Source organism: Lynx rufus, unplaced genomic scaffold, assembly GCF_022079265.1.
Source record: "Lynx rufus isolate CCGP_SWC_20201006 ecotype Redwood Valley unplaced genomic scaffold, mLynRuf1.p SCAF_2, whole genome shotgun sequence".
Lineage (NCBI taxonomy): Eukaryota > Metazoa > Chordata > Mammalia > Carnivora > Felidae > Lynx > Lynx rufus.
The window spans coordinates 34,473,228-34,497,177 of NW_025814834.1; the positions used below are offsets into that span (position 1 = coordinate 34,473,228).

The 23,950-nt window shown below is 39.8% G+C and overlaps 1 protein-coding gene across 2 annotated transcripts; it reads right to left on the bottom strand.

Annotated features, from left to right (window-relative positions):
* Positions 1 to 1,479: 1,479 nt before the first annotated feature.
* CASP8 (caspase 8) lies at positions 1,480 to 23,493 on the bottom strand. Of its 2 annotated transcripts, none has more exons than XM_047084362.1 (9): positions 23,393 to 23,493; positions 15,421 to 15,759; positions 10,628 to 10,733; positions 9,678 to 9,816; positions 9,527 to 9,571; positions 9,066 to 9,130; positions 7,198 to 7,339; positions 3,159 to 3,660; positions 1,480 to 2,027 (listed from the first exon to the last, which is right to left on the bottom strand). In XM_047084362.1, exons 2-9 carry the CDS (start codon positions 15,723 to 15,725, stop codon positions 1,892 to 1,894), a joined length of 1,440 nt encoding a protein of 479 aa, XP_046940318.1. In that variant the 5' UTR covers positions 15,726 to 15,759; positions 23,393 to 23,493; the 3' UTR covers positions 1,480 to 1,891. The 2 variants fall into 2 exon arrangements, with proteins under 2 accessions (XP_046940318.1, XP_046940319.1); XM_047084363.1 differs by having other exon boundaries at positions 23,388 to 23,472.
* Between the last annotated feature and the right edge of the window lie 457 nt (positions 23,494 to 23,950).

Here is a 23,950-nt window from a genome sequence, read left to right on the forward strand (position 1 = left end):
GAGCAAATGCAAATACATGAAAGGGATACAATATTGTTAGAACAAAAGCAAATCAATTGGTAAAAAAGCTTTTAACATAAGAAATTACATCTTCAAATTTATATTTAAAAAAACTTACAGGGGCGCCAGGGTGGCTCAGTCGGTTAAGCGTCCGACTTCAGCTCAGGTCATGATCTTAAGGTCCGTGAGTTCGAGCCCTGCATCAGGTTCTGTGCTGTCAGTTCAGAGCCTGAAGCCTGCTAGGGATTCTATGTCTCCCTCTCTCTCTTCCCCTCCCCCATTCACTCTCTGTTTCTATCAAAAAATGAATAAACGTTAAAAAAATTTTTTTTAAAAACTTATAAATTAGTGTAGAGGATGGCTTGGAAAGGGAGAGACTGGAAGTACAAAAAATAAAACTCATGCCATTAACATCAGTTCCTTCAAAAGTGAGGTTAATTGTACTTAAAATAATAAGAACAAGGAAAATCATTCCTCAGTTTTGTATAATCTAAATCTAGACAGAGTCATGGTGTCTGAAATCAGGGTTTCCTCATAACTCAGGAGACGAGGCTCACATGTTTCTGAGATTGCCCAGCGCACATGCCAGAAGAGCTCAGGTTGGATGTGGGAGCATTACACATGAGGTAGGTTTTTGTTCGTTTGTTTGTTTTCTTAGCTGGGTCAGATCACAAAATCTCCCTCAGTGACCTTTGAGAGGAGGTCACTGGCATCCCCCTGCATACTGTTAAACAACAGAAATTCAACTGAGTAAATTTAAAGATCAAATTGAATTAGGTCACTCTCCTAAGGGGAATGGAAAGAGTTAATCAGGAGGATTATTTCACCAGTGCTAACCAGGTGATTCCATGTTGATTGACTAAAGATTATATTCCTGGGGAATTGCATTTTGGTTAGGTATTAAGTCTTAACTTGCTGACATGGAGTTTAGCACAAGGGACTCCATTTGGGGCCTACTGTCTCCTTTTTAACAACACCTTTTACAGTTGTACCTCACATTCTGCCCCATAGAATCACACCCAGTTAGCAGGAATGTAAGCCTGACAAATTCTCATAGGAACCAAGAATGAGGAATTAGTTCTTTCACGGAAAGGAGGAGAATTATGGTTTTCTTGACATCCTCTCCCAATACTTGAACAACGTTCACTTAATTCTGAGTCCTCAAGTGGGAAATTGCTTTCTCCACTTCCAGTCTTCTTATGCCTTATGAAATCTCTGCACCACCATTAACTCTGTGTCCCAGGTTAAAGCTTTGGAATAACATCCTTTTTATTTTATTTTATTTTTTATTTATTTAATGCTTAACAATTTGAAGGGAATCAAATGACTCTAGGTTGAGAGGCACCTGGGTGGCTCTGCTGGCTAAGCGCCCAACTTTGGCCCAGGTCATCACCTCACAGTTCATGAGTTCAAGCCCTGGGTGGGGCTCTGGGCTGACAGCTCAGAGCCTGGAGCCTGCTTCAGATTCTGTGTGTCTGTCTTTCTCTCTGCCCACCCCCACCCCCACACTCATGCTCTGTGTCTCTCACAAACATTTAGAAAAATGATTCTAGGTTGAAAGCAGATGAGAGATGTACAAAGAACATTCTGCCACTGCTTTTGAACTTTATGATGTTACATTTCATTTATACTTATTGTATTTTTTATCTACTGTAAGTTTTTTAGGAACTTTTTCATTGAATCAAAAATAAAATTAAAACCATGCCTGTGGCTATCAATCTCTAATAGTTATTATTGCAAAGCCAGAGGTTTAGGCTTGAATTTGCATAGGAATTAAGTTTTCCTGACTTCCATTCTCTCCCCTTCCTGCCATCCAAAAGAAAAAAAATAAGCTGATAGCAGCATTTTACTAACAAATAAATTAAGCATAGTGTTATGCAACTAAACAGCATCAATTAAGAGGGAAGAAGAGTTTTTTCCTCAGTGTAAAAGTAGGTTGTGGCATTTGTTTCCCCATGTTTTTCTTGTCATCCTTATTGCTCACTTCAAAGTTCACCTCAGTAAGGATGGTGAGGATATCTTCGCCCCTGAAAAACAACAACATTGTGACCATCTGTGGGGAAACAACACTGGCAAACCCTTCTCATCTGCTGTACTCAGGGACAGTTCTTTCCCTCAAAACATCAGGCATTGGAAATCATAAGTTGCTAAACTAATTTGTATCAAAGCTTTCCAGGTAAAGGAGTTGCTTCAGAGCTTAATAACTTATCTTTGGTTTACTCAAGATCTCTACTGACCATCAGAAACCTCGGTGTCAACATCAGATTTGAGTTCTTTCCCTCCTGATCTGTTTGTACCTTACTCTTCTATGTACTATGTCACTTGCCACCATAATTGCTTCAGTGCCCCCCAAACATCCTCTGCCTCAGATCAACATTGCTTCTGTGATCATCTAATGATCACTTTGGGGCAAGGGAAAACCCAATGTCTCCTACAGTTGCTCCACCCCTTTCTCACCAGCCTCTCTTCTCAGGTCAGCTGGGCAACCTGCTCATTCGTAGTCAAGGTTACAAAAGAAAAACATGGTGTTGATGTTATGATTCACTCCTTTGTCTACCATGGGAAATTCCCACTCTTCATACACTTAAAGCATGGTGAGGTATAGAGCTAGAAGATTTCTTGCTATTCACCCATTACATGTGCATTTGTGTGAACTGTGACTACAAAACCATCATTTAGGGTATAATAAATGAAGGAAGAATATTTTCCCACATTTTGTGGCTTCAAATTAGGCCAAATTAGTGGGAATATAAAGGGTTTCTACTCTTTGGTACTTATCTCCCACAACACACCAAGAGGGTTTAAGGTTGGTTAGCTATTATACAACTTTGACAGAGTTGGAGGATGTTAAAAATTGAAATGGGTTATTGTACCTTCTTGGAAGACTCCCAAAACCAGTTAAGTTGGCTCAGTCATGTTCTACCTAAAAACAAAGCTGAGCTGACTTTACCATCATTCCCTGCTTTATGATACCCTATCATTTCAGATGCTAAATAAAAGAAACTCTGCAGTAAGTACCTCAGTTTTTTTCCATCTGTGAGCTGAAGATATTAACACTTGCCCCCTCTCCCATTTTGCAACTAACCTGGAAAGTACAACTATGTAATCCATAGCTAGAAATTTAGAAATGAATGAAAGGCAGAGCAAGCAAAAATTACCTAGGACATCTTTCTCTTAGGCTCTGGCAAAGTGACTGGATATACCAGGTCCCCTCCGTAGGGTTTCGGTAGGAAACACAGTTGTTCACAGTGGCCATCCCCAGCAGAAAATCAGCCTCATCTGGGATATATCTCTTCTGAAATGATGAGTCCATTTCTAAGTAGTCTTCCTTCTGTTCGGAGTCAGTCTCAACAGCTATACCTCTCTGGTAGTTATCCCCTTGACAAGCCTGAATAAAAAAGATTTTGGGCTTGCCTGCAAGGGAAGGGCACTTTGAACCAGTGAAGTAAGAAGTCAGCTCATAGATGGGGGCTTCCTGCCCATCAGAGCCATAAATAATGCCTTTGTCTCCATGGGAGAGGATACAGCAGATGAAGCAATCTTTGTTATTATGGTCCATTCTTTGGTAGGATTTCAGAACTTCACAGATTGTCTTTGCTGTAGAGTCTTTGAAATTCACAATCTCAAAATGAAGCTCACTAAAGGTCTTACTCAAAGCTTCTGAAAAGTGAAATAAGAAAAGTCATATTACACCACAGTAATTCCCAGACCACAGCCCAATAGAGAGAACATTGATCGGATAAAGAATGTGAAACAGAACTGAAGAGCAAGGCCATTTATATCACCTGGCTGAATTCCATAGTTTTCTAATATTTATTGCCCTTAGCAGAAAACATTTCTAGTCCTGAGGCAAATGAGAAAGGGGAGAGTGCTATTGTTGGCCTTTTGTCTTTTCTCAACTAGGCTATAAGATGGGTAAGCTATTATATAGGCTTACTACCAAACCAATCTAAATAATAATTGTATTACTTACATAGAACAAAAAGCAAAAACATTTTTAAAATTTTTAAATTTATTTTACTTTTTAAAATGTTTATTTTTTTGAGAGAGAGAAAGAGAATTTAAGCAGGGCTCAATTCCATGACTTTGGGATCATAACCTGAGCCAAAATCAAGAGTCAGATGCTCAACCAATTGAGCCACACAGGAGCACCCCAAAACACTTTTTAATAAAAGATCCATATTTATTTTATCTCAAGCACTCTCAAAAATTGTTTACCAAAATGCAAGATATGAACCTTTCAAAAGTCAAGTAGAACTGAAAGTCCTATTACAAAAAAGCTATCCCTTTTCTACTTCTCCCTTTTACCCAATCATGTTCCATGAATGCAACCACTTTCAACTTTTAACTACTTTTTTTTTTTTGGTATTAGCCTCCATCTTGTAACAAATTTGGGCACTTTGTTATTTACTATTTTATAAATTTTAGCCTTATGTAACTTATGTATTGAGTTCCTATTATGGAAGATGAGCATTTTTTTAAGTTTATTTATTTTAAGAGAGAGAGAGAGTGCATGCACATGCAGAGAAGGGGCAGAGAAAGAGGGAGAGAGAATCCCAAGCAGGTTCTGCACTGTCAGTGCTCAAACTCACTAACCATGAGATCATGACTGAAGCCAAAATCGAGTCCAGACACTCAACCAACTGAGCCAGCCAGGCACCCCACAGGATGAGCGTATGAACTCTTATTCAGTTGTTTACAACTTTTAAAATTTTTGATGTTTATTTATTATTTTGACAGAGAGAGAGACAGTAGTGGGGAAGGGGCAGAGAGAGGGAGACACAGAATCTGAAGCAGGCTCTGAGGGTCAGCACAGAACCTGACATGGGGCTCGAACCCATGGACTGCAGACCACAATATCAGGACCTGAGCTGAAGTCAGACACTTAACTGACTGAGCCACCCAGGTGCCCCAGTTGTTTACAACTTTTAGTTGAATCAATAGTAAGATGAAAATATACCTTAATTATGCTTCTTTTCTTATTAAATTTTTTCTTTCCTGGAATTAGTAATCGCATTATTTTTTCATTGCTTTGTTTTCTATATGCATAACATTATTTTTCCCCCTAGTGCTCTAAGATCTAGTAAAAGTCTTTCAACGTTTTCAGGCTGCTTGATTCTTTTTTTAAAACTAAAAATTATATATATTTAAGGTGTACAGCATGAAGTTATTACCACAGTCAAGCTGATAACATATCTCCTCACATACTTAATTACTGTGTGTGAGTGTGTGTGTGATGAGTTCACCTGAAATACTAGTATTCAATACAGTCTTATTAACTATAGTCATTATGTCATACATTAGATCTCTAGACTTTTTCATCCTAGAGATCTGCAAATTTACACCTACCCTTTGACCAAAAACCCAGAAATACAAATATTATTTTAATAAAAGTGTTTTAACAGAAAATTAATGAAAATCAAAGGCCTGTTTCTCCAATACCAAGGTATATGATGATGAGTGATACAGTCAGTGGACTTCAGCTCTGTGGCTTTTGAAATCTTAGAATGGATTTGCTTGAATAAACAACTGTTAACAGAGACCATTAGCAGAATCTTGATGATTAAAATCAACCTACATTAATTTTCCAAACTTTATTCAGTTAAAAAAATATATATCATTACCTGACATTATGACTCATAATGTCAACCAATTGAGCCACACTAAGGGCCCTGCGAAGGGCATTTTCAAAAATACAGTTGTTGGGTTGGATTATTTCTATTATCACTTTTAGTAGTAACCATTTCTATTTTCACATGCTGCCAATTATTTTTTCATTTAACCTATAAGTTCTCAATCTTATCCTAAATAGGCTGAGCAAAAGAATTTCTGGCTAGTTTAATATTTGAAAAGACCATTTCTATTAAAGACTGACAATTTCATCTACGCTTATAGCCCAACTTTAATAAATGCAACTTCTAAAAATATTTTTAATTTTTTTTTAATGTTTATTTTTGAGAAAGAGCACGAGCAGGGGAGGAGCAGAGAGAGAGGGAGACACAGACTCTGAAGCAGGCTCCAGGCTCTGAGCTGTCAGCATAGAGCCCGATGCAGGCTCAAAGTCATGAACTATAAGATCATGACCTGAGCCAAAGTCAGACGCTTAACCAACTGAGCCACCCAGGTGCCCCTAAAATTTTTTTTAAGTTTATTATTTTGAGAGAGACAGAGACAGGTAACAGTTAACAGCTAACTAGACTGATAACCTTCAGGGTTTCCTTTGCTTCCCACCAAAGAAAGTAGGGAACAGGCTAATGAAACAATGTAGCTGATGAGTCTTTGAAGGTTAATAAATCGAAGCAATTATGTCTAGAAAGGCAATTCATGCACAGGCTCCTTGAGACAAAAATATAGAGCCGGCAAGATCATGAGCATTTGCTGCTTACACCTAAATCACTAACTAGAAACAGTTTTTGAAATATCAAGCTAAAAGAGACAGCATGAATAGGGGAGTGGCAGAGAGAGAGGGAGAGAGAAAGAGAATCCCAAGCAGGCTCTGCACTGTCATGCACAGCCTGATGCGGGGCTCAAACCCACAAAACTGCGAGATCACAACCTGACCGGAAACCAAAAGTTGGACGCTTGACCAAATGAACCACCCAGATGCCCCTATAAATGCAACTCCTATATATGGTCTTGATCCCAAAGCAATGTTTACACCTAATAATTAATACATTCTACAGAAGCAGTATTAGTTTAGTTGAATTAAAAGCAAAGCTTGTTGTTGCTTTTTATTATTAGTCTTTTATTAAGACTCAATATTTTACCCTAGATACATTACTTTGATTAAAAATTAATTTAAAAAAACAAAAGCAGGGTCACCTGGGTGGCTTAGTTGAACATCCAACTTCGGCTCAGGTCATGATCTCATGGTTTGTGAGTTCGAGCCCCACATCGGGCTCTCTCGGCTGTCAGCACAGAGCCTGCTTCAGATCCTCTGTACTCCCCTCTCTCCCCTGCTCATGCTCTCTCTCTCTCTCTCAAAGATAAATAAACACTTCAAAAAATGAAATTAAGAAATTAAAAACCAAACGCAGAAAAGTAACAAATACATAAGAATGTTCTTCACTTCCACCAGGAAATATACCTATTTTTTTTTCTGAAACATGTGGCCCTGTTGGTACAATTTTGTTCTTTCCTTTTGATAAAAACATAGGTATTAGAAATATTTCACTTCTTTTCAGGGTCCTACTGTACCTGCATCGAAGTTTGTTCCATTCCTATCCTTAATGTTCTGAAGTTTGGGCACATCCTTCCGTGCTCTGCTAAAATCATAATTGTTAAAGATCAAACAATATCCGCGAGGTTTGCTTTTCATTCGGTAAACTTTGTCCGATGTCTGGAAAACAAAAATCCAACCCAGGAGCTGACTCTGTGGGTCAAACACTTGAGATGTGAATAGATGACTCCCTAGTAAGAAGCCAGTCTGTCCCCTTAGCCAAACTGGGACCCTAGTGTACTTACAATGTCCCTACCCCAACTTGACATTGTTTCTCTGGTGAACTGGTTTCCACCTGTTCTCTGGACACATGATTCCCCAGACTTCTGCCCCACAGTTAGTGTGTAAAATCAGTGTCCCAGTACTTGGGCCTCCTGAGCACTTTGCACATATATTAATATGGTTTTCATCAGAGCATATTTTCATTATTTGTTTTAGTTTACGCTCAAGGTGGCTAACATCTGCACCAGGAACTAGAATTTATTAAATTTTTTAATGTGAAATTTATTGTCAAATTGGTTTCCATACAACACCCAGCGCTCATCCCAACAGGTGCCTTCCTCAATGCGCATCACCCACTTTCTCCTCCCTCCCACCCTAGAATTTATTAATTTGTGAAAACTCTGTCAGGAGTTGATGAATGAATGAACATCCTAATGCTGTCTTTGGGTTGCCTGTCTGTCACCTTGTGATTCCCTTGGCTAGCCATTCAACTCATCTATGTTTCTGGGCTAACAGTTGAGGGTCTGCCCTTCACACATGACATAGTGTGGTTCCTGGATTTTGAAAGCCGATGACTTAGTTTGGCTCTCAGGACCACAGCAATTGGAGGAGAGAGATGCACTAGTCAGGCAGGTCTTGGCTATGCTGCAGGTTACAGGATCCAGATTCTAGTACCTGACAGCATCAGTCAGAGATGGCCCTGTGTTCCGACTCTCCCAGGGCTGTCTCAGTGCTGAGATATTCAGCACGTATTGGGAAATCTATGCAGCTCCTCGAGGTAGAGAAAAGGGCTCCACACTAAGGGCTCAAGTTCCTGGCTCTACTACTTAATAACCTTAAGACTTTGTGCAAGTTACCAGAGCTCTCTTGCACTTAGTACGTTTAGCAGTTCAATAGGGACCACACTTACTTTGCTATTTGCAAAGTGCCACATGACTTTGGTTACTCTTTGATTTTCAGACTTAGATCTGGTAATCTGCTCAGGAGCCCACTTTTAACTGGTCTCTCTCAGCTTACTTTCAAGTCTCCCACTAGACTGATAACCTTCAGGGTTTCCTTTGCTTCCCGCCAAAGAGAGTAGGGAACAGGCTAATGAAACAGAATGTAGCTGGTGAGTCTTTGAAGGTTAATAAATCGAAGCAATTATGTCTAGAAAGGCAATTCATGCACCGGCTCCTTGAGACAAAAATATAGAGCCGGCAAGATCATGAGCATTTGCTGCTTACACCTAAATCACTAACTAGAAACAGTTTTTGAAATATCAAGCTAAAAGAAAAGCTTGCTTTTCCCAGTCCTGCTAGACTTTTCCCCCCAAAGCTTTCTCCCACTCAGGCTGAAGCAGCTGCTGAAAGAATTGCATAGGAGGCTTCTCACTTACTCTGCCCACCAACTATTCCAATGCCTTTGTCTTTGGTTTTGAAATAAGATGTCAACACTTGTTAACATTAAAACTTAAAAAATAACATTTTAAAATTTGTCCTTTTGTGAAAATTTTCTATAGTTCTCAAAATTTCCCACAAGTGTCTGCCCCTTAGTAGTTTATCTAAGAAGCTTAAAAGCTAAGGAATATAAGAACTAGAATCTACAATGTGAAGAGAAAAAAGGAACCGGGATTTCTCCATACCTGTGACTCACTGTCCTGTTCTTCTAGAGAGTCCGATAATGCCATCATTGCCAGGGATTCCTCCCCTACAAGCAACGGAGAATGAGACATGGCAGGGACGATACTTTGGTAAAGAAACACAAAGCACCCAGGACATCGTAAGGTCCCCTTTAAAATGAAAATTCACAGACTGCCTTGAATGCAATATCCTTGCAGTCCACAGAATAAGTAAAAATCTTTTTACTGACTAACTCTTCATCTATTTTGAACTTGCCACACTGGGGCTGCAAGGTGTATGTCTTTTGACAACTTTTTTATGTTTTTCAATGTGTAGAGGTGACAAGCAGGCACTGAGCCTACTACTTGATACTAGGAGAGCAAGACCATTAAGATGTAGATGTGGTAGAAAGGTGTGGAGAGGAGGCAATAGGGGTGTCAGATAGTAAATTAAGTAAGTCTTAAAACCGTATTTCCAATATTACCATTTGACAATTCATCTGGACTTCTTTGAAGGCTCATTCTTCCCTCTGAATTAAAAAATAAACACATATTTGATTAGAAACAATCATGACATAGAGGGACTTGCCAATTTAAGAATACATTTTGCTAATACAGCTGTCAAGTTATTTCTACCTCTGCTTAATTCTTCATAATCAGTGATTTTCTTCAGCAGGCTCTTGTTGATTTGGTCACAGATTCTTTTCAGAGTGTCCAAATTTCTTTCCCCTAGGATGACCCTCTTTTCCATCTCTATGAAAATATCAAGCAAGTTCTAAAAGGAAAAGAAATGAAGTTGGAAGACTGGATTGATACATACTGGCTTTTAGATTAGATTTTCTTTTTTTAATTCCATTCTCTCCAAACAGAGAGCCCACCCTAGCTTCCCAAGCTGACCCTCCTGAGAGGACATCCTGCCTGGTCTTATAAAACCCATATAGCACTAGAAAAGCAATTCTGTGTTTTCTGGATCAGTCAGACAGAAGTGAGAAGATAGAGAAATGACATCAGATGGCATCCAGGCCCTAGGCCCTAGGCCCCAAGCCCTATGCTGAAACTACCTGTGGGCACCTTCGTGTGAAGTCTGTGAAACAGCCTGAGATGCATGGCTAAGACACAGTACCCTGGTCTCCATGGTGACAGCCCTGGGGACTGTCTCTCTCCCAACACTGCCTCTGGTACCTGATTCACCTCCAGTCCCGCGTTCACACACATGCACGCATGCATACACATGCATAGAGTTCCAGATCCCAGTTGATTTCAGAGACTACACAAGTGGGAAGGTGTCTCCAGCTCACCACTGTCTTTCCTGGCTCTGTAAGGTCCCACACCAGGCTGTACCTCCACAATCTTCCTCTGTAGCTCCTGACTCTGTCATGCTCCTGATAATTAATGTGAGAAGCATTTCCCAGTATACAAAGGAATCCTATCTACAACACTGCTACCTGACAACTTTTTTCTTCTCCCCCAGTTGAAAAGTGAGAGTCCAAGTTGTTTTTACTAGACTAGCCCTCTCTCCAGTCTCAGCAGTTCTCACTGGCTGACTCAACCTCAGGACCAAATCTTGGTGAAACACCGGGTCTTACCATATCATCATCCACTTTACATCTGGAGATCTCCTGGCTCAAAAGAAACTTAAACGACCTCAATTCCAATTTGTTTACATCTTCTGAAATCTGAAAAAGCATGACCCTGTGGTGGGAAATGGAGACACTTTAGAAATGGTTTCTTAGGGTCAGTAAGTTAAGCATTCAGTTCTTGATTTTGGCTCAGGTCATGATCTCACGGTTCGTAAGTTCGAGCCCCATATGGGGGTCTGCACTGACAGCACAGAGCCTGCTTGGGATTCTCTCTCTTCTCTCTCTGCCTCTTCTTGGCTTGTGCATGGGCTCTTTAAATACATACATACATACATATATACACAAACAAACAGACATCAAAGAAAAGAAATGTTTTCATAAATAATTTCCAATTTGATAAAAGGAGTCACAGTGGAGACTTGATTCTGTTCACTTCCCCTTAAAACAAAGATAGCTAATGACATAATTTATGAGTGGAGTTCTTGCAAAGAGGCTGCTGTGATGGCACAGAAAGCTATTGACTCATGCCCAACTATTCTCCCCTTAACATAATTTAAAGTTCCACTAATTTTGTCATTCAGTTCATTTCAGTTAAGTGAAGTGTGTTTTTCCTTGGTCCCTCACTATAAAATCAAGAGTTTGTTTCAGTAGGAAAAAGTTTTTACTTAGGAAATTATGCTTTTCAAAATGCAAACTGGATGGGGCGCCTGGGTGGCTGTCGGTTAAGCAGCTGACTTCAGCTCAGGTCATGATCTCGCGGTCCATGAGTTTGAGCCCCGCGTCAGGCTCTGTGCTGACAGCTCAGAGCCTGGAGCCTGTTTCAGATTCTGTGTCTCCCTCTCTCTGACCCTCCCCCATTCATGCTCTGTCTCTCTCTGTCTCAAAAATAAATAAACGTTAAAAAAAAATTTTTTTTTTAAATGCAAACTGGATCGTCACTTCCTTAATTAAAACTTGCCAGTGCTCTCCCATACAAAGGGCAAACACATGGTTCTGGAATACGGACCTTTATGAAGCCCAGCCTACCCTTCAGCTTCTCAGGCCACTCCTCTCCACCCACCCTCATCTCCTCTGTAAACACACCTGGCTGCCCTGCTCCTCACCCCTTATGCTGTGCTCCCCACACCCACATTCCCTTGTCCATCTGCAGACAGCCAACCACTCATCCACTAACAGCTCAGGGACCACCTGAGTGTCTTCAGAGCTGCATTCAACCCACTGTGCCTTTGCCACAGCAGAAGGTTTACACACAATGTTATAATTGTTTATGAAGCTCTCTGAGTCCCCTGAGAGCAGAGTCCATGTCCTTTTTGTTTCCATAAGCCCAGTGAGTCATGAGGTACAGTAAGTGCAGAGGCCCCAGACTACTGAGGTATTGGAAGCTTGGTTCCACCATCTCAGAGCTGTGTGACTATAGACATGTTATGTACTTTTTCCCTCACCTATAAACTTGTAGATAATTCTATATACCACTGGGATATATTGAGAATGACATGAATATATTTATCTGAAGTGCTTAAACCAATCTTTGGCAACATACTAGGTATTCAATACACAATAGGCATTATTATTTCTTTTTTTTTAACTTTTTTTTTTTAACATTTATTCATTTTTGAGAGACCAAGTGTGAATGGGGGAGGGGCAGAGAGAGAGAGAGACACACACACACACACACACACAGAATCTGAAGCAGTTTTCAAGCTCTGAGCTGTCAGCACAGAGCCTGACTTGGGGCTTGAACTCATGTATGGTGAGATCATGGCCTGAGCTGAAGTTGGACGCTCAAATGATTGAGGCACCCAGACACCCTTATTGTTTCTTTTTTCTTTTTTTAAGTTTATTTATTTTGGAAGAGAGTGAGAGAGAGAGAGAGAGAGAGAGAGCCAGGGAGGGGCAAAGAAAGAGGGAGAGAGAGAAAATCCCAACAAGTCTCTGTGCTGTCAGGGCGGAGCCCATTGCAGGGCTCCACACCACCAACAGTGAGATCAGGACCCAAGCTGAAATCAAGAGTCAAAGGCTCAACCAACTGAGTCACCCAGGTGCCCCAGGCATTATTATTTCTTAATCCATGATAGGTTCTCAGGATATGTTTATTGAACGAACAAAGGAATGTTTAATAATTCAGAAAACCTTTCACTATTATGGTGTAAAGGAAAATAACATTAACACAAAAACATGCTAACTTCAAATCAGAAAATGAAAATTCTAGGGCGCCTGGGTGGCTCAGTCGGTTAGCGTCCGACTTCAGCTCAGGTCGTGATCTCACAGTCCGTGAGTTCGAGCCCCGCGTCAGGCTCTGTGCTGACAGCTCAGAGCCTGGAGCCTGTTTCAGATTCTGTGTCTCCCTCTCTCTGACCCTCCCCCGTTCATGCTCTGTCTCTCTCTGTCTCAAAAATAAATAAAGGTTAAAAAAAATTAAAAAAAAAAAAGAAAATGAAAATTCTGAAAATAAATTTAGTGTGGAACTGGAAGTTACTCAGTATTATCATCTGCTTCATCCTCCCTCTCATGGATTCTACCCTAGAAGTATTTCTCCAAAGCTTTCTAAGTTTGGCTGAGATTAGGTCCAATCAAAAGCTACTGTCCCTTTTAACTTTATTACAAAGTATTTTCCCTTTTACTTTCCTCATTACTAAAACTTACTAGCTTCCATCACCATCTAGAAACAAATCTGGGTAGTTCATAAGATACTTATTTTATAGGTAGCAATTATAATTTGAAAATAAAAATGTCTAGGGCTTTCTTATAAGTGGAAAGTGGCCACACTAGCATACTTTTTATTTCCTGGCTAACATCAAACAATGATTAACTGTAGAACTTGTGCTGACCTTTTGTTCCCAAGCTAACATGTTAAAGAGTTTAACAGATAGATCCTCCCTTGTAGGGACTCTTAGCCCTCCAACAGAGAGTTACAGCTCATTGTGTGGCATTGATAATATGCTTCAACTTTGCTTACGTGGCAGAAGGAGTGCAACTTTCAGAAGACCAAGATGGTGGGCCTAAGATGAGACTCTCCAGCTTTCCTCATTCTAGGGTTGTTGTTTTTAGAACTAATTTGTGCCTTAATGGAAAAAATTGTTATAGAGATGTCACAATTCCATTAAGCCAAAGTTATCCAGTATTAAATAATGTCCTCCCCCAATGCTTCTCCTAAGTTCATGCCCATCCTGGATGTGGGAATGCAACTTTATTTGGAAAAAGGGTCTTTGCTGATGTAATCTTGTTAAGATGAGGTCACACTAAATTAGGGTATGCCCTAACCCAATGACTGGTGTCTTTACAAGAAGAGGGAAATTCCAACAAACAGGCACAGAGAGGAGACAGAGCTTAGAGTGATTCATCTAAAAGACAAGGAACACCAAGGATTGCCTGCCAGTGCCAGAAGCTAGGGGAGAAAGAAACATAAAACAGATTCTCCCTAGAGCTCTGAAAGGATCCAAGCCTGTTGACACCTTGACTTCAAACTCTTAACCCCCAGAACTATGAGTGTATAAATGTCTCTACTGCACTAAGGCACTCAGTCTGTGGTAGTTTGTTACAGCATCCCTAGGAAACTCGTATACCCAGAATATCTCTCTTTCAAAATGCTCAAGCTTCGAGTAGAGAAACATATGATAAGGAACATGCCAGAATCTCAGATCTCTGAGATTAAGGACCAGGGTGTTCATAAATAGACAGGCCAGTAGAAGATAGTGGCTTTCAGCCCTGGCTGTGAGGACTTACTGTCACACATGTCATTGTTAATGACAAGAAAGAACAGACTGAGAAATGGGCCACAGCCAAGGCTTGAGTAGAAGTTTCCAGAAGGAAAGCTAAAAAGAACTTTACAGAGGGGATATTGAAATAGAGAAGTTGGTAACGTGTTTCTATTTTAAAAGTCTGTTACCGGGGCGCCTGGGTGGCGCAGTCGGTTGAGCGTCCGACTTCAGCCAGGTCACGATCTCGCGGTCCGCGAGTTCGAGCCCCGCGTCGGGCTCTGGGCTGATGGCTCAGAGCCTGGAGCCTGTTTCCGATTCTGTGTCTCCCTCTCTCTCTGCCCCTCCCCCATTCATGCTCTGTCTCTCTCTGTCCCAAAAATAAATAAAACGTTGAAAAAAAAAATTTAAAAAAAAAAAAAAAAAAAAAATAAAAGTCTGTTACCAACTCATCAAGAGGTAACAGAACATGGCTTGTTATCAGCCCTGGGTACCCACTCTCCCACAGGTGGGGAAAGGCCTAGCTGTGAGGCGTTTGGCAGGACAGACGACCAAAGTCTCCACTGTTCTCCTGGCAGAAGCTAAGCACACAGGGGCCAGTCTTCGTGGGGTCCAGCCTGACCTGTCCAGAATGGCAGCATACACCCCTCATTGGAGAACTTTGTGATACAAGTCTTTCAGTGTGGAATAAAAGCCTAACACCCCACTGAGAATATCCATAGTCATCCACAAGCAGGCAGGAGGGGGATTTCATGTAAGAAGTAGTGACGCTTTATCCAATAATAGGCAAAATAAGCACATGCTATGGACAGAGGCAGAGCAGAGGCAACAAAAGAGGAGACAGAACAGAGAGAGACAACATTCAGAAGATGTCTGTTTTAATTTCAGCATACCTATAGGTAATATTTCACTTTGGAAACAAAAGTGTTTTTATTTTATGGTTTAACTTTTTTTCCTCTAAATGTCTTAATCTGACCCTGGTGGGACATCTTCAAGGAACTTCCAAAGTCATACCACACAGACACCTGCCATCAGCCCTGCCCACAAAGATATGTCCACTGCACCCACACCTCCCAGTGTCTGAATTGTGAAGGTTCTCCCCACCTGTAGGGAGGGATCTGGGCTCTGCCTGGTATCTGAAGCTCCTGCTCCATTGCTTCCTTGCTGGTGTTCAGGTAGTTGAACAGCAGGTCCAGTCTATTAATTCGGAAAAGCAGCTCCTTCAAGAAGGACAGGTTGCTTTCCTCCAACATTCTCTTTTCCTGGAGTCTCTGGAATAACATCAAGGCATCTTTGATGGGTTCTTGTTTCTTTTGTGGGATGTAGTCCAGGCTCAGGAATTTGAGGGAGGCCAGCTCGTCACTGCCCAGCTGTTCCCCAATATTATACAGACATTTACTGAAATCCATGTTGGTCAAGTGTCAGGAGAATGTTAATTGTAGCCTAGGACAAAATACAATAGTACATTCAGATGAGGAATAAAACTTCATCAAAACTATTATTTCTACCACACATCAGATATTCTACTGTGGACAGAAGGCAAAAAACAAAAAAGCAAAAAACAAAACACAGGGACAAGTTTCTGTTCTCAAGTAGCTCACTACTTTGTAAAGTAGATATACAAATTAGCCAACGGTCAAAGAGTTGTGACCAGGGTACAGTAGGAATACAGAGGAAAGAGCCCCAACTCAGCCCAAGGGAAGGGCTTCCTAAAAGGAAGACACTTTCAGGAAGGAGGTAAGAAAGGACAATTCTTGGCAAGAAGTAATTTATGCGAAAGATGGAGGCAAGGATGTTCAAGTCAATTCAGGATGGCACAAGGAGCTCAATAAAGTAAAGCATGAAGTATTTGGGGGTGGGGGTGGTGGGAAAAGGGATGAAGCTGTGAACAGGGACTGTTACAAAGGGCCTCACACTGTGGGGCAACGTCTCAGGCTTTGTCCTAGAGGTGACAGGGAACTAAGAAAAGACTGTAATGTCATCCAGTCTGGGACTAACAATAAAAGTGTGGAGAATAGATGGGAAGAGCTGCTACCAGAGAAGTGATGAGGTCTGACTGAAATAATAGTGCTAGGAAGACATGATGTATTGTTGTGCCCCAAAGACCTCAGGACCAGCAGCCACAGCTGATCAAGAATCCATGACTGGAAATGAACCAAGTTGACTCTGTCAGCCTTTCAATTCAGTTTCTAAATCAGTGGTTTTTGTATGTGTGAAAATTGAAAACACGGTAAATTATAACATGCTCAGAGTTATGATAATTCACACACCACACACACACAGAAATATTTATGTAAAAATTAGAATCAGGTTGCATATCTAGGTGTATACATCTATTTTCCCCCACTTAATATTTAGAATAAACATTTACCTCAACCATTAAATATTCTTTTTTTTTATGTTTATTTATTTATTTTTTGACAGAGAGAGAGCACAAGCAGGGGACAGGGCACAGAGAGAGGGAGATACGGAATCCAAGGCAGGCTCCAGGCTCTGAGCTGTCAATGCAGAGCTGGATGCAGGGCCCATACCCATGAACCGTGAGATCCTGAGCTGAGCCAAAGTCAGATAATTAACAAACTGAGTCACCCAGGTGCCCCTAAATATTCTTCTTGGGCATATTTTTATTTATTTCTTGATCTCTTGCATGCAGATATATCGAAATTTATTTTATTTTATTTTATTTTATTTTATTTTATTTTATTTTATTTTCAATATATGAAATTTATTGTCAAATTGGCTTCCATATAACACCCAATGCTCATCCCAAAAGGTGCCCTCCTCAATACCCATCACCCACCCTCCCCTCCCTCCCACCACCATCAACCCTCAGTTTGTTCTCAGTTTTTAAGAGTCTCTTATGCTTTGGCTGTCTCCCACTCTAACCTCTTTTTTTTTTTCCTTCCCCTCCCCCATGGGTTTCTGTTAAGTTTCTCAGGATCCACCTAAGAGTGAACACATATGGTATCTGTCTTTCTCTGTATGGCTTATTTCACTTGGCATCACACTCTCCAGTTCCGTCCATGTTGCTACAAAGGGCCATATTTCATTCTTTCTCATTGCCACGTAGTACTCCATTGTGTATATAAACCATAATCTCTTTATCCATTTATCAGTTGATGGACATTTAGGCTCTTTCCATCATTTGGCTATTGTTGAGAGTGCTGCTATAAACATTGGGGTACAAGTGCCCCTATGCATCAGTACTCCTGTATCCCTTGGGTAAATTCCTAGCAGTGCTATTGCTGGGTCATAGGGTAGATCTATTTTAAATTTTTTGAGGAACCTCCACACTGTTTTCCAGAGTGGCTGCACCAATTTGCATTCCCACCAACAGTGCAAGAGGGTTCCCGTTTCTCCACATCCTCTCCAGCACCTATAGTCTTCTGATTTGTTCATTTTGGCCACTCTGACTGGCGTGAGGTGATATCTGAGTGTGGTTTTGATTTGTATTTCCCTGATGAGGAGCGACGTTGAGCATCTTTTCATGTGCCTGTTGGCCATCCAGATGTCTCGAAATTTATTTTAAGAATTTTCAATTTCTTTACTCTTAAAAATAATATTGTATTGAGAAGCTTTTTTATATATCCTGTGCATAATTCTGATTACCTCACTCTTAGAATTGGAATTATGGGGCAAAACCTTTTTTCTCCCTTTTAACCTAGAGCTTACATTATTGTTTATAACTTTTTTTTAATGTTAATTTTTGAGAGAGAGACAGGGCATGAGTGGGGGAGGGGCAGAGAGGGAGAGAGACACAGAATCCTTAGTAGGCTTCGGGGTCGGAGCTGTCAGCACAGAGCCCCACGCGGGGCTCAAACCCACAAACTGTGAGATCATGACCTGAGCTGAAGTCAGACGCTCAACGGACTGAGCCACTCAGGCGCCCCAGGGCTTACATCCTTGTTTAGACAAGTTTTCTTGATTCAGGAAACTAGAAATCTCTTAGGAAGATACACTTTGCACTGGATTCACAAAGGCTCCAGAGCCTCCATCTTTCACAAAAGCAATCAATTATCATGAAAATTATTTTGTTTAGAAAAGATATCTTAAATATATACCCACCATCTAACAGCATATGTTCAAAATGCAGTAGAGGCACCTGAGTGGCTCGGTCGGTTGGGTGTCCAACTTCAGTTCGGGTCATGATCTCAGGGTTCATGGGTTCGAGCCTCGTGTTGAGCTCTGTGCTGACAGCTTGGAGCCTGGAGCCTGCTTTGGATTCTGTGTCTCCCTCTCTCTGCCCCTCCCTGCTCACTTTCTGTGTGTGTGTCTCTCCTCTCTCAAAAAATAAAACATTAAAAAAAAATTTTTTTTAATGCAGCAAACTTCACTGGACATATAAGGGAACAAACTAGCAAGCTCATTCCTTAAACCACACTCCATAGAAACACACGTGTGCTAAACAGGATATGTGCATGGAGTGTCACCGCCACACAATGTGTAACCCTGAACAACTGGAAACACCCCAAATGTCCATCAATAAAGAAATGTCTAAATAAAACAAGGTATGGTCATACTACAGAATATTATGCAGCAGTTAAGAAAATGTACTCCATCTTCTAAAATAAAAACGATAGCTATCCAAGATGTGTTATTATGACAGTACAAAAAAAAAAAAACAGAAAAAGAAATTGCAATATTTAAAAAAAAAATCATACATCAGGGCACCTGGGCGGCTCAGTCGGTTAAGCAGACAACTCTGGATTTTGGCTCAGGTCATGATCTCACAGTTCAGAGTATGGAGCCGTTTTGGGATTCTCTATCTCCCTCTTTCTCTCTGCCTCTCTCTGGTGCTTGTGCTAGCCCTCACTCTCTCTCTCTCTCTCCCTCTCTCTCAAAATAAATAAATAAACATTTAAAAATGTTTAAAAATCATACATCCACTTTTTAAAAAATACTCAAAACAATACTATTACACTTTCAGTGGTTACAGATACACATACAAAAGCGGAAAAGAAAAAGGTAAGGAGGTTCTGGGAAGAGACATACCAAATTCAAAAGTTTCTTCTGGGAAATGAAGGAGAAAACTAGGACTTGGGGGTGAAGACGTGAGGAAGGAGAATTGCCCTTTTCCTGTAATATGTTATGAAGAATGTATGCAGATAGTGTCTGTGAAAATGAAACTACTGTAAAAACACTTGGGTGTGTTCTTGGGTTTAAGGTACTGTAAGCGAGTAAGTGAAGGAGGAGCAGGAAACGAGGCTGTCTGGGATGCCAAGGGCAGATTAACCAGGAAAGGAGACCAGGGAGAGGAGCGGCACTACCACATGTGTGTTCTTGAAAGAAAAGAACATATTAGAAGAACTTGAACGTTAAAAAAGAACTTTAAGAGAACTCAGAGACCTTATTTGCCCCCAAAGGAGAAGGAAACTTCCACACACACCTTTCTTAGAAAATAAAAAGTCTAATAGACTAAGTAGAAGACTGGAATATCCAGGTGGTACAAATGACAAACTGTAACAGTATTTCCTCCCAGTAGCAAATGCACGTCCTTTCAAACACGTATCAAATAGTCACGAAGATTGTCCACAAAGAAAATCTTAATGTGAGATTTCCAAAGAGCAGAAATAGTGCAGTCCATATTCTTTTTTAGAAGTTAGCAATGAAATTAGAAATTAATGTGTTAATTAGAAGTTAACAATGAAAAATGGCCAAGCCAAACATACTACAGAAAGGGCTACCCACGTTTAGGTGTCTTTTTCAACACATGGTGTTAAAACAACTGGGCAGAATTCTAGAACAAACAAATGGACCATAACTGAACTCCTTACATTAAAATAAGCTGCAGATGGACCAGAGATTCAAACCCAAAAATTAAAATACTCAGGAAAGAAACACAGGACAATTTTTTAAAATAATCATGCCGTGGTGAAGAACCTTTGTAAGTACAACAGAAAACCTGGAAACCAACAAATAAAGGTTGATAAATGTCCTTAAATAATAACCAAAATATCCTGCAACAATAAGCCAAGCAAAATTTAAAAATTAATAAATCTTGCACTTAGGGAAAAAAGTAGAAAAAGGACCTATTTTCTTAAAATAAGGCTCCCGTAAGTCCATTTTTTTTGAAAAAGAGATAAAAGAGATAAAGAGATCCAATCCAATGCATAAACAGGTAAGCACACAGTTCATAAGCATCATAAGCACAGAGTTCAGAGAAAAGTAAGTACCAGTGGCTTTATTTTTTTAAACCAATGGCTTTCAAACATTTGAAAACGTATTCAACCTCATTCACCAAGAAAAAAAAAAAAAAAGCAAGTTGAAATTACAAAAGACCATTTTTCAACTGCCAAATTGGTGAGGTACAAAACTTGCAATACACAGTGTTGCGAGATGGTAGAAATAAAAACAGGTAGGTAGGTAATTTGGTCATATCGGTAAAAATATAAAATGACTTCACAATTTAACTTCTAGGAGTTTTTCCTACATTAGCTTAAACGCCATGTACTTAAAAATATGTACAAAGCTATTCATGTCTGTACTGCTTGAAAGAACAAAAGGGCAAAAACAACTGTTTATCAATATCAGAAGCTCAATGAAACTCTACTCAGATATTTTTAAAGAATGGGAAGATCTATACAATGTATTATCAAGTGGTGCATGGATTTGTGTACTCACAGATCTTTGAATAGAATACACAAGCAGCTGCTTCAGCGGTTTGCCTCAGAGGAGACGAACTAGACGCCCAGGGGTGGAGTGGACGACGAAGCCAGGGGGTAGGCAGAAAATAAGGCTTACAGTTCGGATTTTCCTAGGTGCATGTATTACTTATTCTACAAGAACTTATATTTAAATTAAAATCACCTCTTAAAGGCTCATTTTCATTCATAAGTTGGAAAGGATCTAAACTAGGTCCAGCCCTGTTCAGCACCATTAGCTCCAATGTCCTTAAAAATTTTATCAGTTCTAACCACTGTTAAAATCTCATTTTACACAGTCAAATGAACCAAAGAATCAAATGAAAGCAGAATCTCTTTTCTTCCCTCTACAAATTTTTTGATAACAATGCTCATTATATTCATTTTAGAAAATACAGAAAAGATAAAAAAGAAAATAAAAATTGTCTATAATTCACCATCCAAAGACAATAATATTTTAATATCGAAATAATCGATATTTTATCTAATATTTTACTATCTTTCCTACCAAATATTTTACGTATTTATATTTTCCCTTGTATTTTATCATACCATATTTCTGAGGTATAAGTGGATATTTCCAATGGTAATATTGTAAGTACATCTTGATATCTTCATTTTTTTCTTCTACTGCACGGATTTTAAAATTTGTCAAGTACCTAATCATATGATTGGGCCATAATTTATATAACAGTCTCTGCTTACATATAGAATAAGATCTTAAAATGTCTGTCTCCATATACAACTCTGATTATTTTCTTACAATAATTTCCTAGAAGTACTAACTACTGAAGCCTTCTTAAGGTGTCTGTTACATATTTAATAGCATTTTCTGACAGTATATAAATAATAATAATCATACAATACAAGGCCAGGATGACCTGAGGTTGATTATAATATGATTGGCCCTTGGCTCCTGTCCTCTGTAGCTGCCTCATCGCATTCATTTTCTTATCTTTGCAATAATTAGACAATGCTTTCTAAATGATTTTTGCATCACATCAAAATGGAGAGTTCATTGGAAAAATGCTGGAGAGGCTTCTTTTCTGGCCAAGGTTTTACAGGACACACTATGGCATAATATTCAGTCTTTGTTTAGGTCATACATCTCTCTAGTCATAGTGCCTGGAAAAGAATCAGCTGCAACAGAATTTTACACTACTGGCCAAGGAGCCACCTCTAGACACTGAGATCGGTAGATACAGGGACTGGGGGATGGTCCTTGTTTTATGGGACCTAGGTTTACCACATAAGATCAGGAGCTAGAAACTTTGTTACAGTAATATTTTTAAAAGAACTTTTATCATTGTATTTTTCTGATCTTAAAATAGTAAAAGTCACACTTACCCCTTAGAGAAAGTACCGAAAAGTATAAAAAGAAAAAGAAAAATTACTTAGAAACTCACCATTTAGATAACTCTTTGGTTACATTTGGTTTCCTTCCAACTATATTCACGTGTGTGTGTGTGTGTGTGTGTGTGTGTGTGTGTGTATAAATGCATATATGTAATGTATTTATATACATACATGAAATACATAAATTTGAATATTTTCATGAATAATATATATAAGCCAGAAGAAAGGAATGGCCTCCAGGAAGTTTTCTTTTACTTTTGATTATATAATATCTGTTAAATAATAAATCCACGTAAGTATATTTGTATTATACAACATATAAGTATCTTTAATATTTTCAATGATAAATTTATGTCCCAGAGTATTTGATATAAATGTTTATTATGATATACAGGCGCTTATAACATATGCATATAAACATAAAAATATTTTTTGACTCATTGTACTACAAGCCTCTGAAGAAATTGGTATTATCATCTTCATGTTACTATTGTAAAAAAATAAAAAGTTTAGAAAGAAGCTAGTAAGAGAGGTGGAAAGCTCAGATTTGAACATCTCACTTGAGGGCTTCAATGACAAGCCGTGCAAAGATTTAGATTTTATTCTACTTGCAGATGGAAGCCAGTGAAGGAATGTAACCACAAAAGGCATGTAATCATAATATGTTTAAAGATTAAAATAATAAAAAAAAATTTAAGGCAAAAAAAACCTCCCAAAACACAAAACCAGGAATTCTTAATAAATCCACTTTGGCACAGAACAGATCAGAACCTTATAAATCAAACCGGTATGTGCTAGAACCTGGACTTAGATGGTGTGATCTCATTCCAGGGTCCCAACCCTACCACTGTTTATGTCACAATTTGATTAAGGATGAGGTTCCCTGTATAGTTATACCTGGATCATTCCAGAAAAACCGAACCTAAGCTGGAGGGGGCCTTGAGATCTAGAATCTGTAGAGCCCTCACCGTGGGTCTCAAAAGGACTGCTTGCTAATTCTTGCGGTTTCCCCACCCTCTGCAGCCTAGAAAACTCCAGAATCAAAGGCCCTTTCTCCTTGCAGGCCCAACCAACCTTACCAAAGAAGCGAATCCTGGGACCCTCACAGTGGCAGCAGCTTCTTCACAGACCCCTGTTTCCTGATGTTTCTAAAGAAAGAGCTTCAGAAGAACTGAGGAAGAACGAGGCACAGCTCGCTCTACTTCCTGTTTTGAAATATCTGAGTCACATAGGCTTACTGAGGCCGACTCGCCTCCGAGTAGCACCTCCTCCCAGAGCTCAAAAGAGTCCTAGAGGAACATGGGACAGGGGGCTGGGTGGGGAACCTGGCCCCCTGAGCTTTGACTCTGCGAGATTTTGGACGGGTCATTTTGCCTTTGGGACCTCATTACCACCTTCCAAAATGAGAAAGTTTGGACTGAATGATAACTACGAACCCTTTCTTTCCATATTTCAGGAATTCACAGATTTTTCGGGGTTCATTATGAAGATTTTAATGTTTTCACTCAATAAATATCAGTTGAGCACTTCTGAGAGATCTGATAACTGCAAAGCCCTCATCATGGCTCTGAGAGGGTCTGCTAACCCCCACAGCTAACTCTCCTGGTTTCCCATCTACACAGAATACAAAGATCACC